An 18,185-nucleotide genomic window follows, 5' to 3' on the forward strand; every position below is an offset into this window, starting at 1 on the left:
GATGAGAAGCCCCTTGCTTGGTTTACCTGTAACTTAGCTGCACATATTCATGCATAAATTTGTCTCCATTTGGCTTGAGGATACATGTGAGGGAATCTGCAAAATATGTCAACTAAACAGATTTTCTCTCCCCCCCCCCCCCGGTTGCATCTGTGGAGGGAGATGTTTCTGTCACTACAGAAAATTTGTTGGGACTTGTCCCAGTGCTTGCTGGAATCCACACAGACTCCGGCTCCGATGTTTTTTTTTTGGGGTGGGGTGGGGGTGGGAATACCTTTGTGCCTGGATTTCTTATTTAAGTGTAATCTCTTGGTTTCCAGTCCAGATGTGGTTGTTGATAGAAGAAACTGGTCCCCAACAACTCCCATGAAATATAGATGAACTTGTGATTGTGCAGACAGTGAAATGGGCATGGAGATTTATGTGTTGTCTCCTCCAACTCCAGCACTAAAAATAACTCAATCGCACATCAGAAAGTGACGCTACAAACCTGAAATATTTATTTGACATTCTTGCACACCGGCCTCAGCAGCCAAAGTACTGATTGCACCTTACACTGGCTGGAGCATGGACACACTTAGCTGGAAAGCAGAATCTGGGGAGATGAGGACGAAGGCCTCTTTGTGCCCTTCTGTGACCCAAATATATGTCAGGAGGAAGAGAACCTTCTCTCAGGTCTCTGCGGAATTTTACATGACTGGAAGTTAGTCTGGGCTAGATGCACTCTACACTAAACAAATGAGAAATAAAATTGGAATCCTGCCCCAGGAGAATTCGCTTTCTTGACAAAAAAAAGTTCCATTATCTGGGCTGCATACACAAGACAAAAAGAGCAAGTTTACATCATGGCCCCGGCTTTGCATAGAAATTTCCTCTTGTTTCAAAATAAAAGATGCCTTCAGTACCATTTCCCATGTTTGTTTTGTGCAGTGGCAAAATATGGTAATGGCGCACAGCCTTACCAGCGATCCTCTTGCCATTCTCCTGCAATTTTACTTCCATATATTGGTTCCTTGTAGCTCCTTTTCTGCAGTGGCTCCCTGGTGTTGAATGCTCTCCCCATGGAAGTTTGCCTGGTGCCTTCATTACATAAGGCAAAAAGATTCCTCTTCTCCCAGGCCTTTAGGTAATTAAACAATCTTTAAAAACGGTGTGAGTTTTTTTGGGGGGCTATTGTGTTATGCATTATTGTGTTTTTATATTGTAAACTATTCTGTGATCCACAGATGAAGGGCAGTATAGAAATTTAATAAATAAATAAAAGAAAATTGTGTGCCTTGGAGCAGGAACACACACACACACAGAGGGTGAAGACAGATGGATGTTGCAATCCTATGCATATTTACTCAGAAGTAAGTCCCAGGCATATGTTTATAGGATTGCATGCTCTGTTCATATTCCTAGTATGGAAGTGTGTGTCTTTTGACATATATATTTCTATTGCTTTATTTATTGACAAAGAGCAGTGGGAGTAGACTGGAAAGTCAGCCGTTGCAGCTCACTGCTCTTTAAGCAGGATCACGCTTAACTCCTGGACATGGTAATTTATTGCATTACTATGTACTGTGCTCATTCATAAGGCCAATATACTGTGCAACTGAATGGGGCAATTACTTTGCGTTGCCTGTTGAACCACAAAAATGATTGCATGAGTCAATCCTTCTTCTGGCTTGTATATTTATGAGTGTAATAAATGCCCCAAACCCTTTTGCATATACCCATATTGCCTCACTTTTCTGAACTCCCTTTGGCAGGATGGGTAAGAGGCAGTGCTGCAAACGTGGAAGAGACAGGGAACCTTAGGCTTAAGGTTCTCCAGCCTTTCATGTGAGAGAGCAGTGGCTATGGCTGTTACAGCTGTTAGATCCCTGCTCTCATCTCAGACCTGTTTCTGTGGTAAACATCTGGGGTGCCTCTCTTTAAGGAAAGGGGCACTAACTGCCAAGCCTGGTGATCCTGGAAGCAAAGGGCCAAGGATGAATGTTGATGTAGTTACAGAGGGGTCTCCCAGGTCGTATTCCAGCGATCTAGCCACTATACAACACTGGCCAAAAGGTGTCAAGGGATCATGAGTGGGAGAAAGAGATGTGCAGCCTTTTCCTTCATTGAAAAGGGAATTGGGGCTGATAGTTGTTCAACTTAATGGCCATATTTCCATACTCCTCTTCTCTTTTTTTGTGGGAGCTTGTATTTCTTCACTGCTGCTCTTTGTGTTCTGCTTAAAACTGGTGAAAGATCTAGACAACGGATGGATTTAACATTTTAAAAAATGGAGAGTCAGCCATTTTGTTTCTGGTGGTCCTAGGTATTACCCGAAGCCTGCACAGACAGCTCTTAGGAGAGTCTATGTAATCCATTAAATTGGCTACATCTTCCCAGACTCCCATCTTAAGACTGAAGAGCAATGTGGACTCTATGGCTTTTAATACTAAGTCGGCTCAAAGCACCTTCCCCACCCCTTTTGCTTAATATCCAGTCTGATTAAGAGTTCCGGAAAACTTGAGCACTTTTTCACTATTTTATGACATTTTAGGTAAAGGTAAAGGTACCCCTGCCCGTACGGGCCAGTCTTGACAGACTCTAGGGTTGTGCGCTCATCTCACTCTAGAGGCCGGGAGCCAGCGCTGTCCGGAGACATTTCCGGGTCACGTGGCCAGCGTGACAAGCTGCATCTGGCGAGGTAAGCGGTACCTATTTATCTACTTGCACCCAAGGGTGCTTTCGAACTCCTAGGTTGGCAGGCGTTATGACATTTTGGTTGGCCTAATAAAGGGAATTGCCCTGCTGTAGATTTTGGAACTCGTAAACACGTAATTTGTGGTTTGTGCCCAGAAACTCCAGAAAGTCAGATAGAAAACTGTTCATCTGAAATCAAATATCTCATGAAAATTGTTTAATTTTTTTTTAAATTAAAAAAACGCCCACTGAATTAACCCCCCCTTCTTCACCCTTTGTTTGTTAATTATAACTGTTTGATTTTAGAAAATAAAATGAATATTCATCACATGGGTATAAACAACAATGAGTGATGTGGCACCTTAAAAACAGACAAAATTATCACTGCAGAAGCTTTTGTGGACTGCAGCCCACTTCACCGGTTGCATGGAGTGCTATCCTGGGTTGCAGGTACCTGGATGGGATTGACTGAAGTCTGCAACCTTGCAAAAACATTAATGGCAAGCAGGGTGCCCGTTGCGTCATCCCCAGATAATTCCCGCTTTCCTGCTCACAATTCTTGTTTGTTCATTTATGCCTTGGGCCTGTTCCCATTGAAAAGTCATTTTTCCAGGTAGCGTTGCTTCCCCTTTTGTCCATAAACCAATCAGTTGATCAGAAAATCAGTTCGTTGCATGAGCTGGGAGGTTGTTATAATAGAAAGCAGTTGTTTATATTTTGACTCGACGCAAGACTGTAAGGAAAGAGAGGAGAAAAAGCATGCTTTATGGCTGGTATTCTTAGACATGGGTTGTTTTGAACTGCACACCCTCTGCATCTTCACCCGTCCTGCTACTATTTGCTTTTCTTCCTCTAGCACCTTTTATCTATTTGGAATGCCTCCTCCCCACCCCACCCCCAAAACGGTCCTTTCTGGCTTATTACTGCAAGAGCTTTTAACACCCCATCCGCACTCTGACTGTGAACGATTTTTATTTTACCCATTCTTGGTGAAACCTTTGTAATCCTTCCAGTTGTAAGGACTGGCTGAAAGAATCATGTATGCAGTTTTGTAAACATGCCTGCTCAAGTATACATGTGACACATGGATTTCCCCAGTAATTATCACCTTTTCCCTTTTGTCTGGAAATTGCTTATTTGAGATGCTTGTCAAATACTGTCCCTTGCCAAATCTACCCTTCCCTTAGCTTAATGGCCCATCCATTGCTTTGAAGTGATAAACTCTGGCTGTCTAGACTGTTTCATCTTGTAAGGAACCACAGTTGAGGAATCTTTTCAGCATATTGTCTGGCTTTAAAGGAAGCACTGACTGTGGGAGCCTCGCTAACATTGGCTGAAGGTAAATTAGCATGTTAAATTAATTCAGTTCTCCTTGAAGCTGATTGGGCCAGCATGCTGTAAAAAATGACCCCACCTCCTTCTGTAGCATCGCTTTGGGAGGGGGAAGGTTCCTGTATCTAGAAATGAGAGTCTTCGCCTGAAAATGTATTAGGAAATTGGTATCAAATGGTGGATTATGAAACTGCCCCTCCAAACATGCATTTTCCATTTCTCCTGTGGCTCCTCTTTCAGTGCCATTTTGCCTTCTCAGTCACTGTGTGTGACTTTAGCCAGTCAAGGATCACTTCAGGAGTTAATGTCATGCTGCTATGTAGCCAATTGGAATTCATACAATTGTAGAGTTGGAAAGGACCACAAGGGTCATCTTAGTCGAACCACATGCATTGCAAGAATCTCAACTGAAGCATCCATGACAAATGGCCATCCAACCTCTGCTTTAAAATCTCCAGGGAAGGAGAGTCCTCCCCCTCTTGTGGGAGTCTGTTCCACTGTTGATCTTGGTGTCAGAAAGTTCTTCCTGGTGTTTAAGTCAGAATCTCCTTTGGCAAGTGAACAGTGCTTTCTGTGCTGGGCTATGGCAGCATGGGAACAGTGAGTATCATTCACTCCCTAGGACAGCATCACCAGCCTGGTGCTTCCTGGGTGTTTTGGACTGCAACGCCTATCAGCCCAAGAGAACATGGCCGTGCTGGGTGGAGATGATGGGAATTGTAATCTAAAAGATCTGGATGGAGGACACCAATCAGGTGAAGGGCACAGGGGTCTGTAGGGCGGCACGGTGGTTGCTGGGTGTTGGGGTGGGGTTCCAGGTGGCAGGGGAGCTGGAGGGCAGCATGGCAGTTGCTGGGCGTTTCGGGTGCTGCAAAGGGGCGTAGCCACTGCCCGTCCCTGAAATCTGCAGCTGGCAGGGGTTGCTACGCTGCAGCTGATGCAAGGATGCCTCCCCTTCTTCATGCAATGGATGGACACATCAGTCATCTTTGTGAGTTCTCTCTCTTTCACTCTTAGCCTTTATTTCTTCTAAGATTAAGATTCATGTTTTATGATCTTTGAACTGCAAACCAATGGATAAACACACACGGTAGAAAATAAAGTGGTATATTTTAAAAAAATAAATGCCAAGGTGTATTCCTTGAGTCTTTATATGTTTTCCTTCCAGCTCAGAATAAAGATGAACTTGATGATAACTTTGAAAATTACACTTGCCACAGTCCTGTTCTGTGCCGAAAGCAGGTCTCAGACCTGGTCCTCATAGGAGTCCTCTATAACTTTAGTCACATCTACCGCATAGAGACAGAGGTCCTCTCCAGAGAAAGTGTGGCAGTTTGCTCTTCAGGTCCCTGTGCTTGGAATCTCTTTTGCTGAGATAAGCCTGCATGTTAGAAGAAGAGTGCTTATGAACATATACAGAATTCAGAGTGCCTGTCTTTTGCAAAGGTTGCAGTACAAGCTCTTGTCTTGTGACTCATTCTTAGCCTGCCTGTCAAGTGCGGCAGTGTGCTCAGAGATGCTGTGTCTTATGAGAAATGGCCCGGGTTGGAATGGTAGAAAAGCTTTCAGCTGAGACTAACTTGCAGGCAAGCACACACATACTAAAACATGGCTCATATGTAGTTTTCCTCTGCCTGCCCGCCTCATTCTTCTGTCTTTGCATTCTGGAAAGTGTCCAAGAGGGTAAGATAAAATTCTGGGCTTATGAAATTCAGGCAACCCTGGTCACTACAGAAACCTCAGGAACTTGGGGCTATGCAATGAAGCTGAACGTTGGGCGGTTCAGGACAGACAAAAGGCAGTACTCCTTTGCACGATGCATAGTTAAAACTATGGGATTTGCTCTCACAAGAGGCAGCGAGGGCCCCCGACTTGGATGGTTTTAAAAAGAGGATTAGACGAATTCATGGAGGATAAGGCTCTCAGTGACAGTCTCTACTGTCCGCAGGATGCCTCTGAATACTTGTTGCTGGGAGTCACTGTTACACTCACATCATGTTTGTGGGCTTCTGATAGGCTTCTGGTTGGCTACTGTGAGAATAGGATGTACTATGCTGGACTAGATGGGCCTTGGGCCTGATCCAGCTATAGGGCTGTACTTACATTCTTAAAAAACGGAAGCCAGGTTCCCTGTTTGTCTTTGCCAATCACCTCAGAACCTCTCCAGTTTTTTTGGTGTTTTTTTTATAAAGGCTGTAGGAAACCTGTCATAATTTCATGCCGCACAAAAAGGAGTTCTTCATTGCTCAGCCGTGCAATTAAGTTCTGGGAGAGGCGCCTGGGAAATATTACACTGAGTTGAGATATGATCTCCCCATATCAAGTAATTAAAAAACAAAACAAAACTAGTATTCAGAATATCTAAGCACCCTTCAGGTTATAGCTTGCGAAGCAAAAAATCCTAGTGCAACGCTTCTAAAACGTCCCAGTTATTTAAAATAACTCATGGCGGTGGTGATAGTGATGTAGTAATTAATGATGAGAAGATAAAGGGATATTGACTCACTGAACAATTTAGTTGAAATAATTAAAAGCTCTTTATCAGCCGCCACGTGTCTGGAGTATGTCTGCCAGTGACCATTTTATGGTGCAAACGTAATGACTGTGATGAGACTCAATTTCCAGTATGCACTGTGTGTGGGTCGTTTAGCGGAGAGCTCTGGGGATGGTGGTGTTTTGTGGGCAGGGTTGGAATCCTTGGTGCAAGAGAGACAGAATTGCTGAATAGCTTTGGGCAAGTTATTCTCCGAATCGCTTCCCTATGAAAATTAGGGTTCACACTCTAGAAAAGCAGAGTCACTGGACCACTCAGGGATTAATCATCACTGAATATCTCTGAGTAGTTATTTATCAAACAGTAATAAAGAATAGAGATAATTATGCTAATTTCTTTTTAAAATGAGCACCCTACTTTCCCTTTCAAACTGCATAGAGCGTCATGCTCGATCACACTAAGGTTGCCCCCTCACAAAATGCTATTAATGCTGACTCCTGGAGTCTTTTCAGATGTGCTTTGGGTTGTGTACTTCCACCTCTCCAGAGATGTTTGTAAATGTTTTTGCACAGCTTCTAAGGGGAGACAGGCCAGCCGTGTGGCTTAACTGGAGAGAAAGGATGCAGAAGCTATCTGGAGAGAGCCAGGGGCTGCAGAGGCCTTTTCTATAGAGGATGATGATTATTATAATAATGATAATAATAATAATAATAATAATAATAATAATAATAATAATAATATGCCATCCATCTGATTGCATTGTCCCAGCCACTCTGGGCAACTTCTAGCAAAATGTAATAAAACATGAAACCTTAAAAACTTCCCTATACTGGACTGCCTTCAGATGTCTTCCAAAAGTCATAGTTGCTTACCTGTTTGACATCTGATGGGAGGGCACTCCACAGGACAGGTGCCACTACCGAGAAGGCCCTCTGCCTAGGTCAGATCCTAGATACGGTCTGAAGTTGCATGATGCAGTAACATTGCTGATGGTACAAGTCTAGAGATGGTTCAACTGCGTCAGAACCCATGATTGCCACTCTTGTGTGTAAGAAATGTGGAATGTGAGCGAAATCTATGGCTATGTGCACATCAGCATCTTGAAACATAGCTAGCCGCCCCCACCCCCATGTTCTAAGCTACTTTCTTACGTTACTGTTCACTCCAGAGAGGAGGTGGGAATGCCTTCACCTGAAGCACAATACCTAATTTGTTTCCCTGTGCCAAACTCCGGTTCACTGAAGCTGTCATCTGTGCATGCGCAACGGCTACCTGAAGTGCACACGCCTCAGCTTAACTGCAACTTCCGTTTTCAAATCAGATGGAAACTGGTTTGAGAGAGCGAGCACAACATGAGTATTTCTCAAACAGCTACAGGATACAGTTGATGGTTGGTAACCTGATGTGTTGTTGTTTAGTCGTGTCCGACTCTTTGTGACCCCATGGACCAGAGCACACCAGGCACTTCTGTCTTCCACTGCCTCCCGCAGTTTGGTCAAACTCATGTTCGTAGCTTTGAGAACACTGTCCAACCATCTTGTCCTCTGTCATCCCCTCCATCCCCCTTGTTTCCTCCATCTTTCCCAACATCAGGGTCTTTTCCAGGGAGTCTTCTCTTCTCATGAGTTGGCCAAAGTATTGGAGCCTCAGCTTCACGGTCTGTCCTTCCAGTGAGCACTCAGGGCTGATTACCTTAAGAATGGATAGGTTTGATCTTCTTGCAGTCCATGGGACTCTCAAGAGTCTCCTCCAGCACCATAATTTAAAAGCATCGATTTTGAATTTTCTTCGGCTATCAGCTTTCTTTATGGTCCAGCTCTCACCTGATGTGTACTCAGCTTCAAACAACAGAGTTGGGAGCACACTGGAGCCAGACTTAATATGAACATATATGTGTGACCCTGGCTCCCAGAGAGCAAGGGACCTTCACACTTGCCATTGTTATCAGATGATCCCATGAAGTGATTATAAAAAGGTGGGATGCTTCCTGCTTAACAGATTTGCAAGGTAAATATTTAAAATAGATTGCTTTATTTAAAATAAGCTTTCATGGGCTTTAGTTCACTTTATCAGATCCTCGAAGTATCATCAACTAGAGGATTATATAAACATCACAAATATCAGGGCAGAGAGTATTTTTCTTTCAAATTCATAACTTTTTATGCAGGACCCCCACCCACTGAGATATTTTATTTGGACCTACTCTAATGGAGACTTTTCAGGTCTGCAGCAGTGGTAAAATTCTTAATAGTATCATTTTAAAGAGCAGATTTGTGTCCTTTTTAAATAACTTGGTTGTCCTGTGTGGATAGCAGAAAATGCATTGTTGGTAGGGCAAATGCCAACATACACAAGGTTGTTCTTGAGTTCATGGGATATTTGACGTTATTTCACTCAGTCAAATAAAAGGCTGTCTAAACTTGTCAGGTGACTGACATCCCAGGCCTATTTAAAATATGAACAGTATCCTTCTGTCATGAAAGCTTTTTAGACCATGTCTGATGCTTTAAAAATCAAACACAGTTGTTTTGAGGTGCAGAAGGAACAAACAATAAACTGCTTATAAAATGTATAAATCCTAAAATTTTCCAGGGTAAATCCTTCTAAATTCTTCTGCTAGTTCAAATCATGTTAATTCTCTCTCTCCCACCCAATGTTTTCTGTATTTGTCAATTTTCCATACTGTAGCACTTCCTGAAACACATGGTGCTGCAATCGTTTTCTATTTTAAAACCCCAACAAAAAGCACCTTGGATGGCTTCTCCCTTTTTTTATGTATAGTACTTTTTATTATTATTTGAAAGTTTGTCCCTCAGCCCTTCTTAGTGTATTTTCAGGTCCTTCTCCTTGCTCTTCCTCCTCTTAGTTTCCACCTGTGTTGTGACTACTTTAGATTGTAATAGTGGGGTGGGAGAGCTGGAAAAAAAATGCATCTGGCAATGAATGCGCCATTTTGATTTCAGATAGTACATGGGTAGATGAGTCTTAAAAGCCCAGGATACAAATTTTCACGGCCCTCTAGTGGCTACGGTGGCTCATTTACCAGAAATAATGTGTTTAGCGTTAACTCTGGAAGTATATGCTTGATTCTCACCAAACTAAGCCTTCCAGAGCAAAATATACATCAGCAGTTCAATCATAGAATTGAAGAGTTAGAAGGAACCCCAAGGCTCATTTAGTTCACCCCCTGCCAATACGACCTTTTTGTGGAAGAATGAAAACCATTTTCGTACTATTTAAAGAAGTATTATTATATGATGAGCACTTTATGGCACTTGCATCTCCTGGCTCGTAGATGGCAGGTGGTTGGGTGACGCTGTTCAGCTGCACCTTTTTTTGTCTTTGTGGACAATTGGGTAAACGCCAGTAAAAATAAGACCAGGATTCCCAAGTTGCCCATGGAATTTTTTGTGTGCTTCGTGATTGTTCTGCTTGAACCTCCTCTCTCTTCCTCTACCCGGATCCTCCCTGCACAACATGGTTATATGATCCATCCCAAATACAAGGTACAAATTATGTGGCTTTGGGGTTCCCGTAGGGAAAATGTTTGCATGTTGTTTTCCGTTCGGATGTTTCCAACTCGCTGCCCACAGGTCCAAGTTAGTGGTGGCGATAATGCAGACAAAGCAATTTCCATTGTTGTTGTATTCTGCCAGGGGTGGGGGTGGGGCTTAGTGGGGTCCGTCTGTCACTAGTTGACTTTGTGATATTTTACAGTTTCACACACACGGTTTTCCCCAGGGACAACGAGCTGTAGTTGATGGAGGGTGGGTGGCTAGGGTGCGCCAAGTCAGATCGTTCATACAGAAAACATTTAAGATGGTGTCACCATGTGCAAATAAATCCCACACTGGGAATACAAACACACCCATCAACACTGGGAACTGCAGGGAATATGTTCTGGTTGTAGACAGGTATACTGTACTCTCTCTCTCTCTCTCTGTGTGTGTGTGTGTGTGTGTGTGTAAAATATTAAATGTATACAAACAAACAAACAAACAAACAAACGGACATGGTTATCCGTTGCTAAAAGTGAAGAGAAAGACAAGGGTCCATAGCAGCTCTGAAGCAGGGCTTTTGAGATTCTGCAGCAAACCTGATGTTGCCCAATGTTCTGTAGATGCCTGATGGTTTGGCTTCTTCTTCTTCTTCTTCTTCTTCTTCTTCTTCTTCTTCTTCTTCTTCTTCTTCTTCTTCTTCTTCCCATTTATTATTAGTACATTTCTCCAGGCTCTCTCTCCCAGGCAAACATGGGGTGTTTATTCATCCCCTGACAAGCTGCACTTACATTGGTGGTTTTGCAGCTATGCAGGCCTGGGTCTACATTAAAATATATTCTGCACCAGATATTTATGGTATGGATTTAATCTTGTGCTAGCTCAGAGGTCCGTATCTTCTAATCCATAGGCTCAGAAATGAGGAGCAGTAATCCCTTGGATGGGGAATATGAGATGTTGAACTTAAATGAGAAATGTGCAGATTTCTGTCCAACATATTTTAGAAATTTATTTCAAGGGGACATGGAAATGTACAGATGGGGAATGAGGTTATTTGGTGCATCAGCAGACTCTGCTCCCATCAAATGCCTATCTAGTGTGCTGTTTTAAGAAAAGGGTGTAGTCCCTCTGTGGCTCTCTCCATGTCTCTAAAAATTTGGGCAAGGCAGAAGTGAGGCAGGCCCTGTTGTCAAGGTCAAAAGCAGAGGCCCTTTTTTGCCCAGACCAGAAAACAAACCTGATCTAAACGCTTTTATAGAGGACCAGGTCTGTTGCTTTACAGAGGCTTCCTGGCTGTAGTTCCTCTCTTTTGCCATAATTTGTTGGTGGTACATGGACTGAATCCCTTTCCGCTACTCCCCAGGTTCAGTAGTTACCGTGTTCTTGAATCTTGGCATATCCAGGTTTATTTTCAGAAGTAACAAAGAGCCTTTTGGCTAACATCATAAGCTTTCATGGACTGCAGTTTGCTTCATCCGATGAACTTATGCCATCATAAATTTGCTAAGTCTTTAAGGTTCCACAAGGCTCTTTGTTCTTGCTGCAAGGGACTCGCACTGCTACTCCTCTGAAAATGATTTATTTACCTGAAGGTTGCCTTGAAGAAACTCTCTTTGTGCACGGAGCACTGCGAAGAATGCAGAGGAATGTGGAGCGGTCGCTGTTAGCTGCCTTTTCCTCTGCGAGAGCCTTTCCTGGGGAATGAAAGTCATTGTGCGATTGCAGTTGAAGCCTGGGCTCCGTTCAGTCTGTACCTATAGCTGTTCGAGCGTTCTGTGGGTCTTCCCCTGGAATTGAAAGAGGGCCACCGTGTGCCAGAGGGCCCCCTTCAAACTGGGAGGAAAGACCCATACTGTGGCTGTTGCTTGTGGTGCCTGCCTCTATAATATCATCCATTCTCCTTCCTTCTCAGGCTTTGGTTGTGGGTAAGCGAGAGTCTGAAATCAGCAGAAACTTTCTTTCATTTTCCCCCTCTGCTGTCTAAATCAAAACCAGCTTTTCGGATTAGTCATAATTTATTTAAGAAACGGGGGAGGGAAAGTAATTTTCTAGTCTAATCCAGCCTGACAAAAGCATAGATGCAATGGCGGGAAGAACAGTTCAGGTTGGCTCAGGCTAGAATTTCCCTGCAGGTGGTTTAAGGGATGGAGTGAGGGGATCTTGGGATGGGGGGGGCAGAGATACACAGAGTGGGGTATATGGTAATGTCTCCCTGTTCCAAATCTCCTCCTTCAAACCTCACCTCATCCATAGTAAATTCTTCCAAAGGATGGGGCAATAAATTAATGGCATACTTGGTCATTTGATTCCGGGGTTTGGGTTCTTTAACAAACTTAATAGGTTTTGGTAAATTACTGTAGAAGGCTATGAAAATATGACACACGCTACAAAGGACAACAGGGCTGACTGAAAATGGCAGTTTGTCTGCAACTTTTCCACATTTAAGCATTATGTAGCTGTGAATCCATTTTTCCCCAGGTGGAATTTTGAACATAGTCACACCCATACACAAATTGATTTGTATGTGGGGAGCAACTTTGGTCTTTCCAATACATGCCAGCACACATACCTATTTAAAAACAAGCAAACAAAATCCCTATCCAGGGAGTGTGCAAAAGCACACAATCCGGCAGTTGCAGCTTCTCAACACATACTTTTGCAGTTTTCTGGTTTTGTGTAAATCTGAGGGAAATGAAATTAAAATATAACTAAGGCCATGCTCCTCTGTTCAGGAGTGCACTGGAGAAACAAAAGCCTTGAGGATGTACAGTGGTACAATTGTCTGGGACCCTGTATCGAGTAATCCTGAATTTACAGAGGGAAAGCCCTGAGACTGGTGTTGCTTGAAGGTAATGTCATGTGAACTACACAAATTAAATTGGAATGCAAAACAGCTGCAAACACACAGTAAACTCCAGTGTGGACAAGCCCCTCTAGGGTCCTGTTCCTCCACCAGTTGGTGATCTCTAGTTATAGGCAGGAGAAGACTTTTTTTATGCTCTTGTCATGATATTAACTTGTACTACACATTTGGAATGGAGAAGAGGAAGACCTTGACGCACAGCTCCCATTTTTAGCAGCAGCCCCTGTATTTTGTATAATGTGTGGTTCTACCATTTCACTTCCTTAAAATAATTTGGAAAGGCATCTCTATTGTGGATGGCCCAGCCTTGTGGTGGAGAGTGGCCTCTTGGCTCTAGTTAGTCCTGTGATTTCAATCACACACCCCTCTCTTTCCTCCCCATTCTCATATCCAGCCCTTGACGACTTCCTAATGTAAAAACAACAACAACAACACATTTGCCTCTGCAAACGTGGTCCCCTAACCTTTGGAAAAGGCACAGTTACAGTACCAATGACTCTGTGTATACAAGGCAATATGCCTCGGCATGCCAGTTTCCAAAGAACATATGATGCTGTTGTGTTCCTGGGCTCCCCAGAAGTGTCACACTGGCTGTTGTGGGTCCAAATGGACATTTTGCTCCGATCCGGCAGGGCTCTTTTGTTGTTTATTTTTTCTGAATGCTGCAAGATGCTTTGAGATCTCGGTATTAAAGGTTGTTTAGGAAGACAGGTATTTTATTATTTACAGCTTTCCCCATAGTATTCTCTGCGGCTTTGCTTAGACAGTCTATAAATGGTTCAAGCAATGGATCTCCTATCCACTTCCCCTGGAGAGACTGCCTGACAGTCTAATGGTTCTTTAAATTCCCTCCCTTGCTCAATTTACTCCGGCAAATCCCCTTTCCCCAGATTTTCCTAAAACATCCACAGCCTGCACATCTGCAAGGAAATACATTTGAAATCCGCCTAACTATACTTTATTTATATGTTCATTTTTCATGTCTTCTCACAAAAACATGCTTTTAGCAGCCCTGGAATTCAAGGGCATATGTATACTGCAGCGTAAAATTGGTTTAATTGTCTTTCACCCCAGGAAATATGAGGGGTTTTGTTCTTTAAAGGGGTAGGGAACAGACAACCTGCGATACCTTGTGGAAAGACATGACAATGAAAACAGGCAAAAAGCAAATATACTTTTTAGTTGTGGATTGGGGCACAGTTCTTTCCAGCTTGACTTTCCTCATTTTTCTGTAGTTTTGTTTCGTTTTTAGAAGTTACTGATGTGGCAGATAGTGCTGGGCCCTTTGCATATTGCATTTTGGTATGGCTTTAAAGTGTTTGATGGATATTCAGAAAACCACAATACATGTGTGCAATAAAACAAACACAAGGGCCTCTTACTTTCTAGGACCCTCGTACCTACGGGACCGCCTCTCCTGTTATGTCCCACAGAGGAACTTATGGTCCTCAAATAAAAACATCTTGGAGGTCCCAGGCCACAGGGAGGTTAGGCTGGCCTCAACCAGAGGCAGGGCTTTTTTGGCTGTGGCTCCGATCTGGTGGAAAGCTCTGTCACAAGAGACTAGGGCCCTGCGGGACTTGACATCTTTCCGCAGGGCCTGCAAGACAGAACTGTTCCACCAGGCCTTTGGCCAAGGCACAGCCTGACTCCCTCCTTTGGCAATCTTCACAGAACTCTAGCCCAATGGTTGCCATCAATTTGATTTGAATTAATTTTTTAATGAAATGATTTTAGAATGTTGTATTATTTTATTGTTGTTAGCCACCCTGAGCCCGGCTTTGGCTGGGGAGGGTGGGATATAAATAAAATTATTATTATTATTATTATTATTATTATTATTATTATTATTATTATTATCTTGCAAATGTGCACATTCCAGGGAGCTAGGGTTTGCTGTCGGTACCTCACATGGGTGTATGCAATGTCAAACACAACCTTCTGACACATGGGTCCACTCTGAGTGAGTCTGAGCCTAGAGGTGTCTTGAAACGGCTTCCTAATTGCACAATTAAATTGTATTAAAACAAAATTCATTTTCACAACGTAGCCTCCAAAAGCCTTTCAAAAAGAAAATCACCTGTTACTGAAATTTATCTTTTGTACTCTCCTGTGTAGGAAGGTGTGCAAGTCCCCAATTTGGGATGATGTGTGAATCTCCCTATGTGGGGAGAGACTGGGGTCCCATCAGATGGATACTGTTTTCTGGGAAGTCGCAAACAAGAAGAAAACTAGACATCCGTTTGTCAGTACCTCTGAACCATCAATTGGAGGAAATTCAGTTCCTGGCTGATAGATTAAGGTCTAGTGCAGTAGGGCATGTCATTTTAGAGGATGAAACTTAAATTTCTCCAGTGAAGAGTCTTAAAAATAAGTTTTCAGGTGTGAGGAATTCAAATCTGCTATTATTTTTGTGACTGGACAACATTTAGCTTGGTAAGACTATGTTTGAGGAAGAAGCTGGGATAGCTCAGTCAATAGAGCATGAGACTTTTAATCTCAGGGTTGTGGTTTTGTGGCCCATATCAGGCAAAATAGCCCTGCACTGCAAGGGTTTGGGCTTCCAACCCTACAATTCTGATACCAAGAACATAAACTGCTTTCAGAACGCTGATTTTTTAAAAATTACTATCTGAAAATGTCGGGCAATACTTAATAAGTACACGACAAAAAACCTTAAATTATTTCTATGCAATTTTAACATTTTACTTACCAAGCAAAACTAAAATACATTAATTTAACCAAAATATGTTTTGATTTCCCAAGTCATGTTACGATTTTTTTAGCACCCCTCATTTTTTGAATTTGAAATTCAGGACGCCCCACTAGTGCAGAGACAGGTTAACGTGTGTGTGTGTGCGCGCGCGTACGCCTCAAGACCCTTCAGTTTGGTTTAGCAGCCCCCCTCACGCTGATCCTATCACCTGCTATTTCCTCATTGAGGTGTGCTTCCATAACACTTGACTCCAGTGAGGTTGGGATACAGACATCATTGATCATCTGCTGTGGTGGGTGGGTGGGCTTTCTATCCCATCCTGGGATACAGATCACTCCATCCCCCCAACTCGAGTGGCTCATATTTAGTGGATTTTCTGTTAACTCAAGTCAGCCATTAACCAATTTGAGAAGGTTAGTTAGGTTTGAAGGTCAGGTTTGCAAAGTTTGCACAAAGCAAGTCAACAGCACTGCAGATTGTGGAAGCTCCTCCATAAGCCATGCATAAGATGACACAAGAAAATCCAGATTGCTCAATATGGATTCTTCCCTCACTTTGGCTATTGTTAAGAACAGCAAACCGTGCTGAAATAATTGGAACAAGAAGTGGCTGGTTTAAGATGAAAAGCCTTGCTGGACCAAGCCAAGAGTTCTAGCATTCTGTTTCCAGCTGTGTCCCACCAGATGCTTTTTGGAAGCTTAAAGCAGGGCAGCATCCTGCCATGCTGGTCCCTTAGCAGCTGTTATTCATTGATATTCTGCTGCTGAACATGGAGGTTCCATTTAGTTACAGTGGCTAATAGCCATTGATTAGTCTGTCTCCCACAAATTTGTCTAATCCCCTCTTGCAGCCATTTAACTCCCATTCCTATTTTTGGTGCACTGGTTTCTTTCAGCCAAGACTTTTTTTTTTGCCGTCTCTCTCCTTTCAGGTGGAGCTGCCTATGCATGTAGATCTGCAGGCCCCCTGGTCCATTTGGAACATGTGCTGAGAGGCAGTTGTGACTTATGGAAGATGCGGGAAGCTCTGAAGAAGCTACGCGGATCCTAACGCCATCATGAGAGGGAAGAGAAGATCCACGAGGATGGTTTGGCTGTGGATGGCATGCATCCTCAGTGTAGCATCTTCTCTAGAAGGTAAGTGCAATATTGGTGCTTTCTAGAGAGAAAACGCTATTGGCCTTATTGCGTCAAGTTAAGAGGTGACTGTCTTTTCTATAACTTAATTGCTTGCTCATGGGCACTTGCTGATCAGCTTCAGTAGGGAATGAGAGCAGAGGGTTTTAAATTAAAGAGTTCGTGGATCCTGGGTTGGAGTTCCTATCATAAAAATCAGTAAGGGAGAAGGGGAGGAATATTTGAGATGCCTTTGAGATGCTGATGGTTTAGGGCTTCATAGAATCATAGAGTACGAAGGGGCCACAAGGATCATGGTATAGTGGTTAAGAACAGTGGACTCGTAATCTGGTGAACCGGGTTCGCATCCCCGCTCCTCCACATGCAGCTGCTGGGTGACCTTGGGCTAGTCACACTTCTCTGAAGTCTCTCAACCTCACTCACCTCACAGAGTGTTTGTTGTGAGGGAGGAAGGGAAAAGGAGATTGTTAGCTGCTTTGAGACTCCTTAGGGTAGTGATAAAATGGGATATCAAATCCAAACTCTTCTTCATCATCTAGTCCAACTCCCTGCAAAGCAGGAATCTTTCACCTCACGTGCGGCTCGAACTCACGGCCCTGAGATTAAGAGTCTCATGCTCTACCAACTGAGAGGAATGGGGTGTGATTCCTTGTGCTTGTGGGTTTAGGAATGGGGTTTGATCCCTTGCATTGGAGTGGTGCTGGTTTAGAAAACAGAATGGTTTTGAGTGAGGTTTTGGGATACTGTTCGAGATGCAGTTTATGGCCTGTCATTCTTGCCAAGAAGATAGAAAGAAGTGAATGTTTTTCGTTGTTGATTTACAGTGGTACCTCGGGTTACATACGCTTTAGGTTACATACGTTTCAGGTTACACACTCCGCTAACCCAGAAATAGCGCTTCAGGTTAAGAACTTTGCTTCAGGATAAGAACAGAAGTCAGGCTCCGGCGGCGCGGCGGCAGCAGGAGGCCCCATTAGCTAAAGTGGTGCTTCAGGTTAAGAACAGTTTCAGATTAAGAACAGACCTCCAGAACGAGTTAAGTACTTAACCCGGGGTACCACTGTATTTATTCCTTTCTAAACAGCCATCTCAAGGAAATTAAAATAATTTAAAAATGGTTAGAAACAGGAAAACAGCCAATAGGCTTTAAACAAGACTAAAACCCTAACAAAGTAGATTTCGCTTATGGGGTGCTTGGTTGTGTTTAATGAAGAGGTTGGGAAATGGTCGAAAGTGGTCAGAGGCGGCAAATATGTGGGATGAGAGAAGAAAGAAAAACCTGGGAAAGAGAGAGTGGGAGATGGAAGGGCAAAAGTGTCATGACTCATGAGCAGCCCTGTTGCCGGGCCAAGGAAAATCCCTGTGGCCACATGTGCTCATTGACCTGAACCGTTTCACGATGAATGCTCATCTTTCCCTCACACATGAAAGCCTTTGGAAGAGACAGGTCAGGAAGCAGGAGTAAAATTGC

General features: G+C 43.3%; 1 protein-coding gene across 2 annotated transcripts in view; it reads left to right on the plus strand.

Annotated features, from left to right (window-relative positions):
* Positions 1–18,185, plus strand: part of LOC128404619 (ephrin type-B receptor 5) — a 150,742-nt gene that overhangs the window by 37,879 nt on the left and 94,678 nt on the right. For both annotated transcript variants that reach the window (XM_053370324.1, XM_053370325.1), the window contains exon 5: positions 16,510–16,714. In XM_053370324.1, coding sequence (XP_053226299.1) covers positions 16,636–16,714 — 79 coding nt within the window. In that variant the 5' untranslated portion in view covers positions 16,510–16,635. The remainder of the gene's footprint in view (positions 1–16,509; positions 16,715–18,185) is intronic.

This window comes from Podarcis raffonei, chromosome 17, assembly GCF_027172205.1.
Source record: "Podarcis raffonei isolate rPodRaf1 chromosome 17, rPodRaf1.pri, whole genome shotgun sequence".
In the NCBI taxonomy this organism is placed as follows: Eukaryota; Metazoa; Chordata; class Lepidosauria; order Squamata; family Lacertidae; genus Podarcis; species Podarcis raffonei.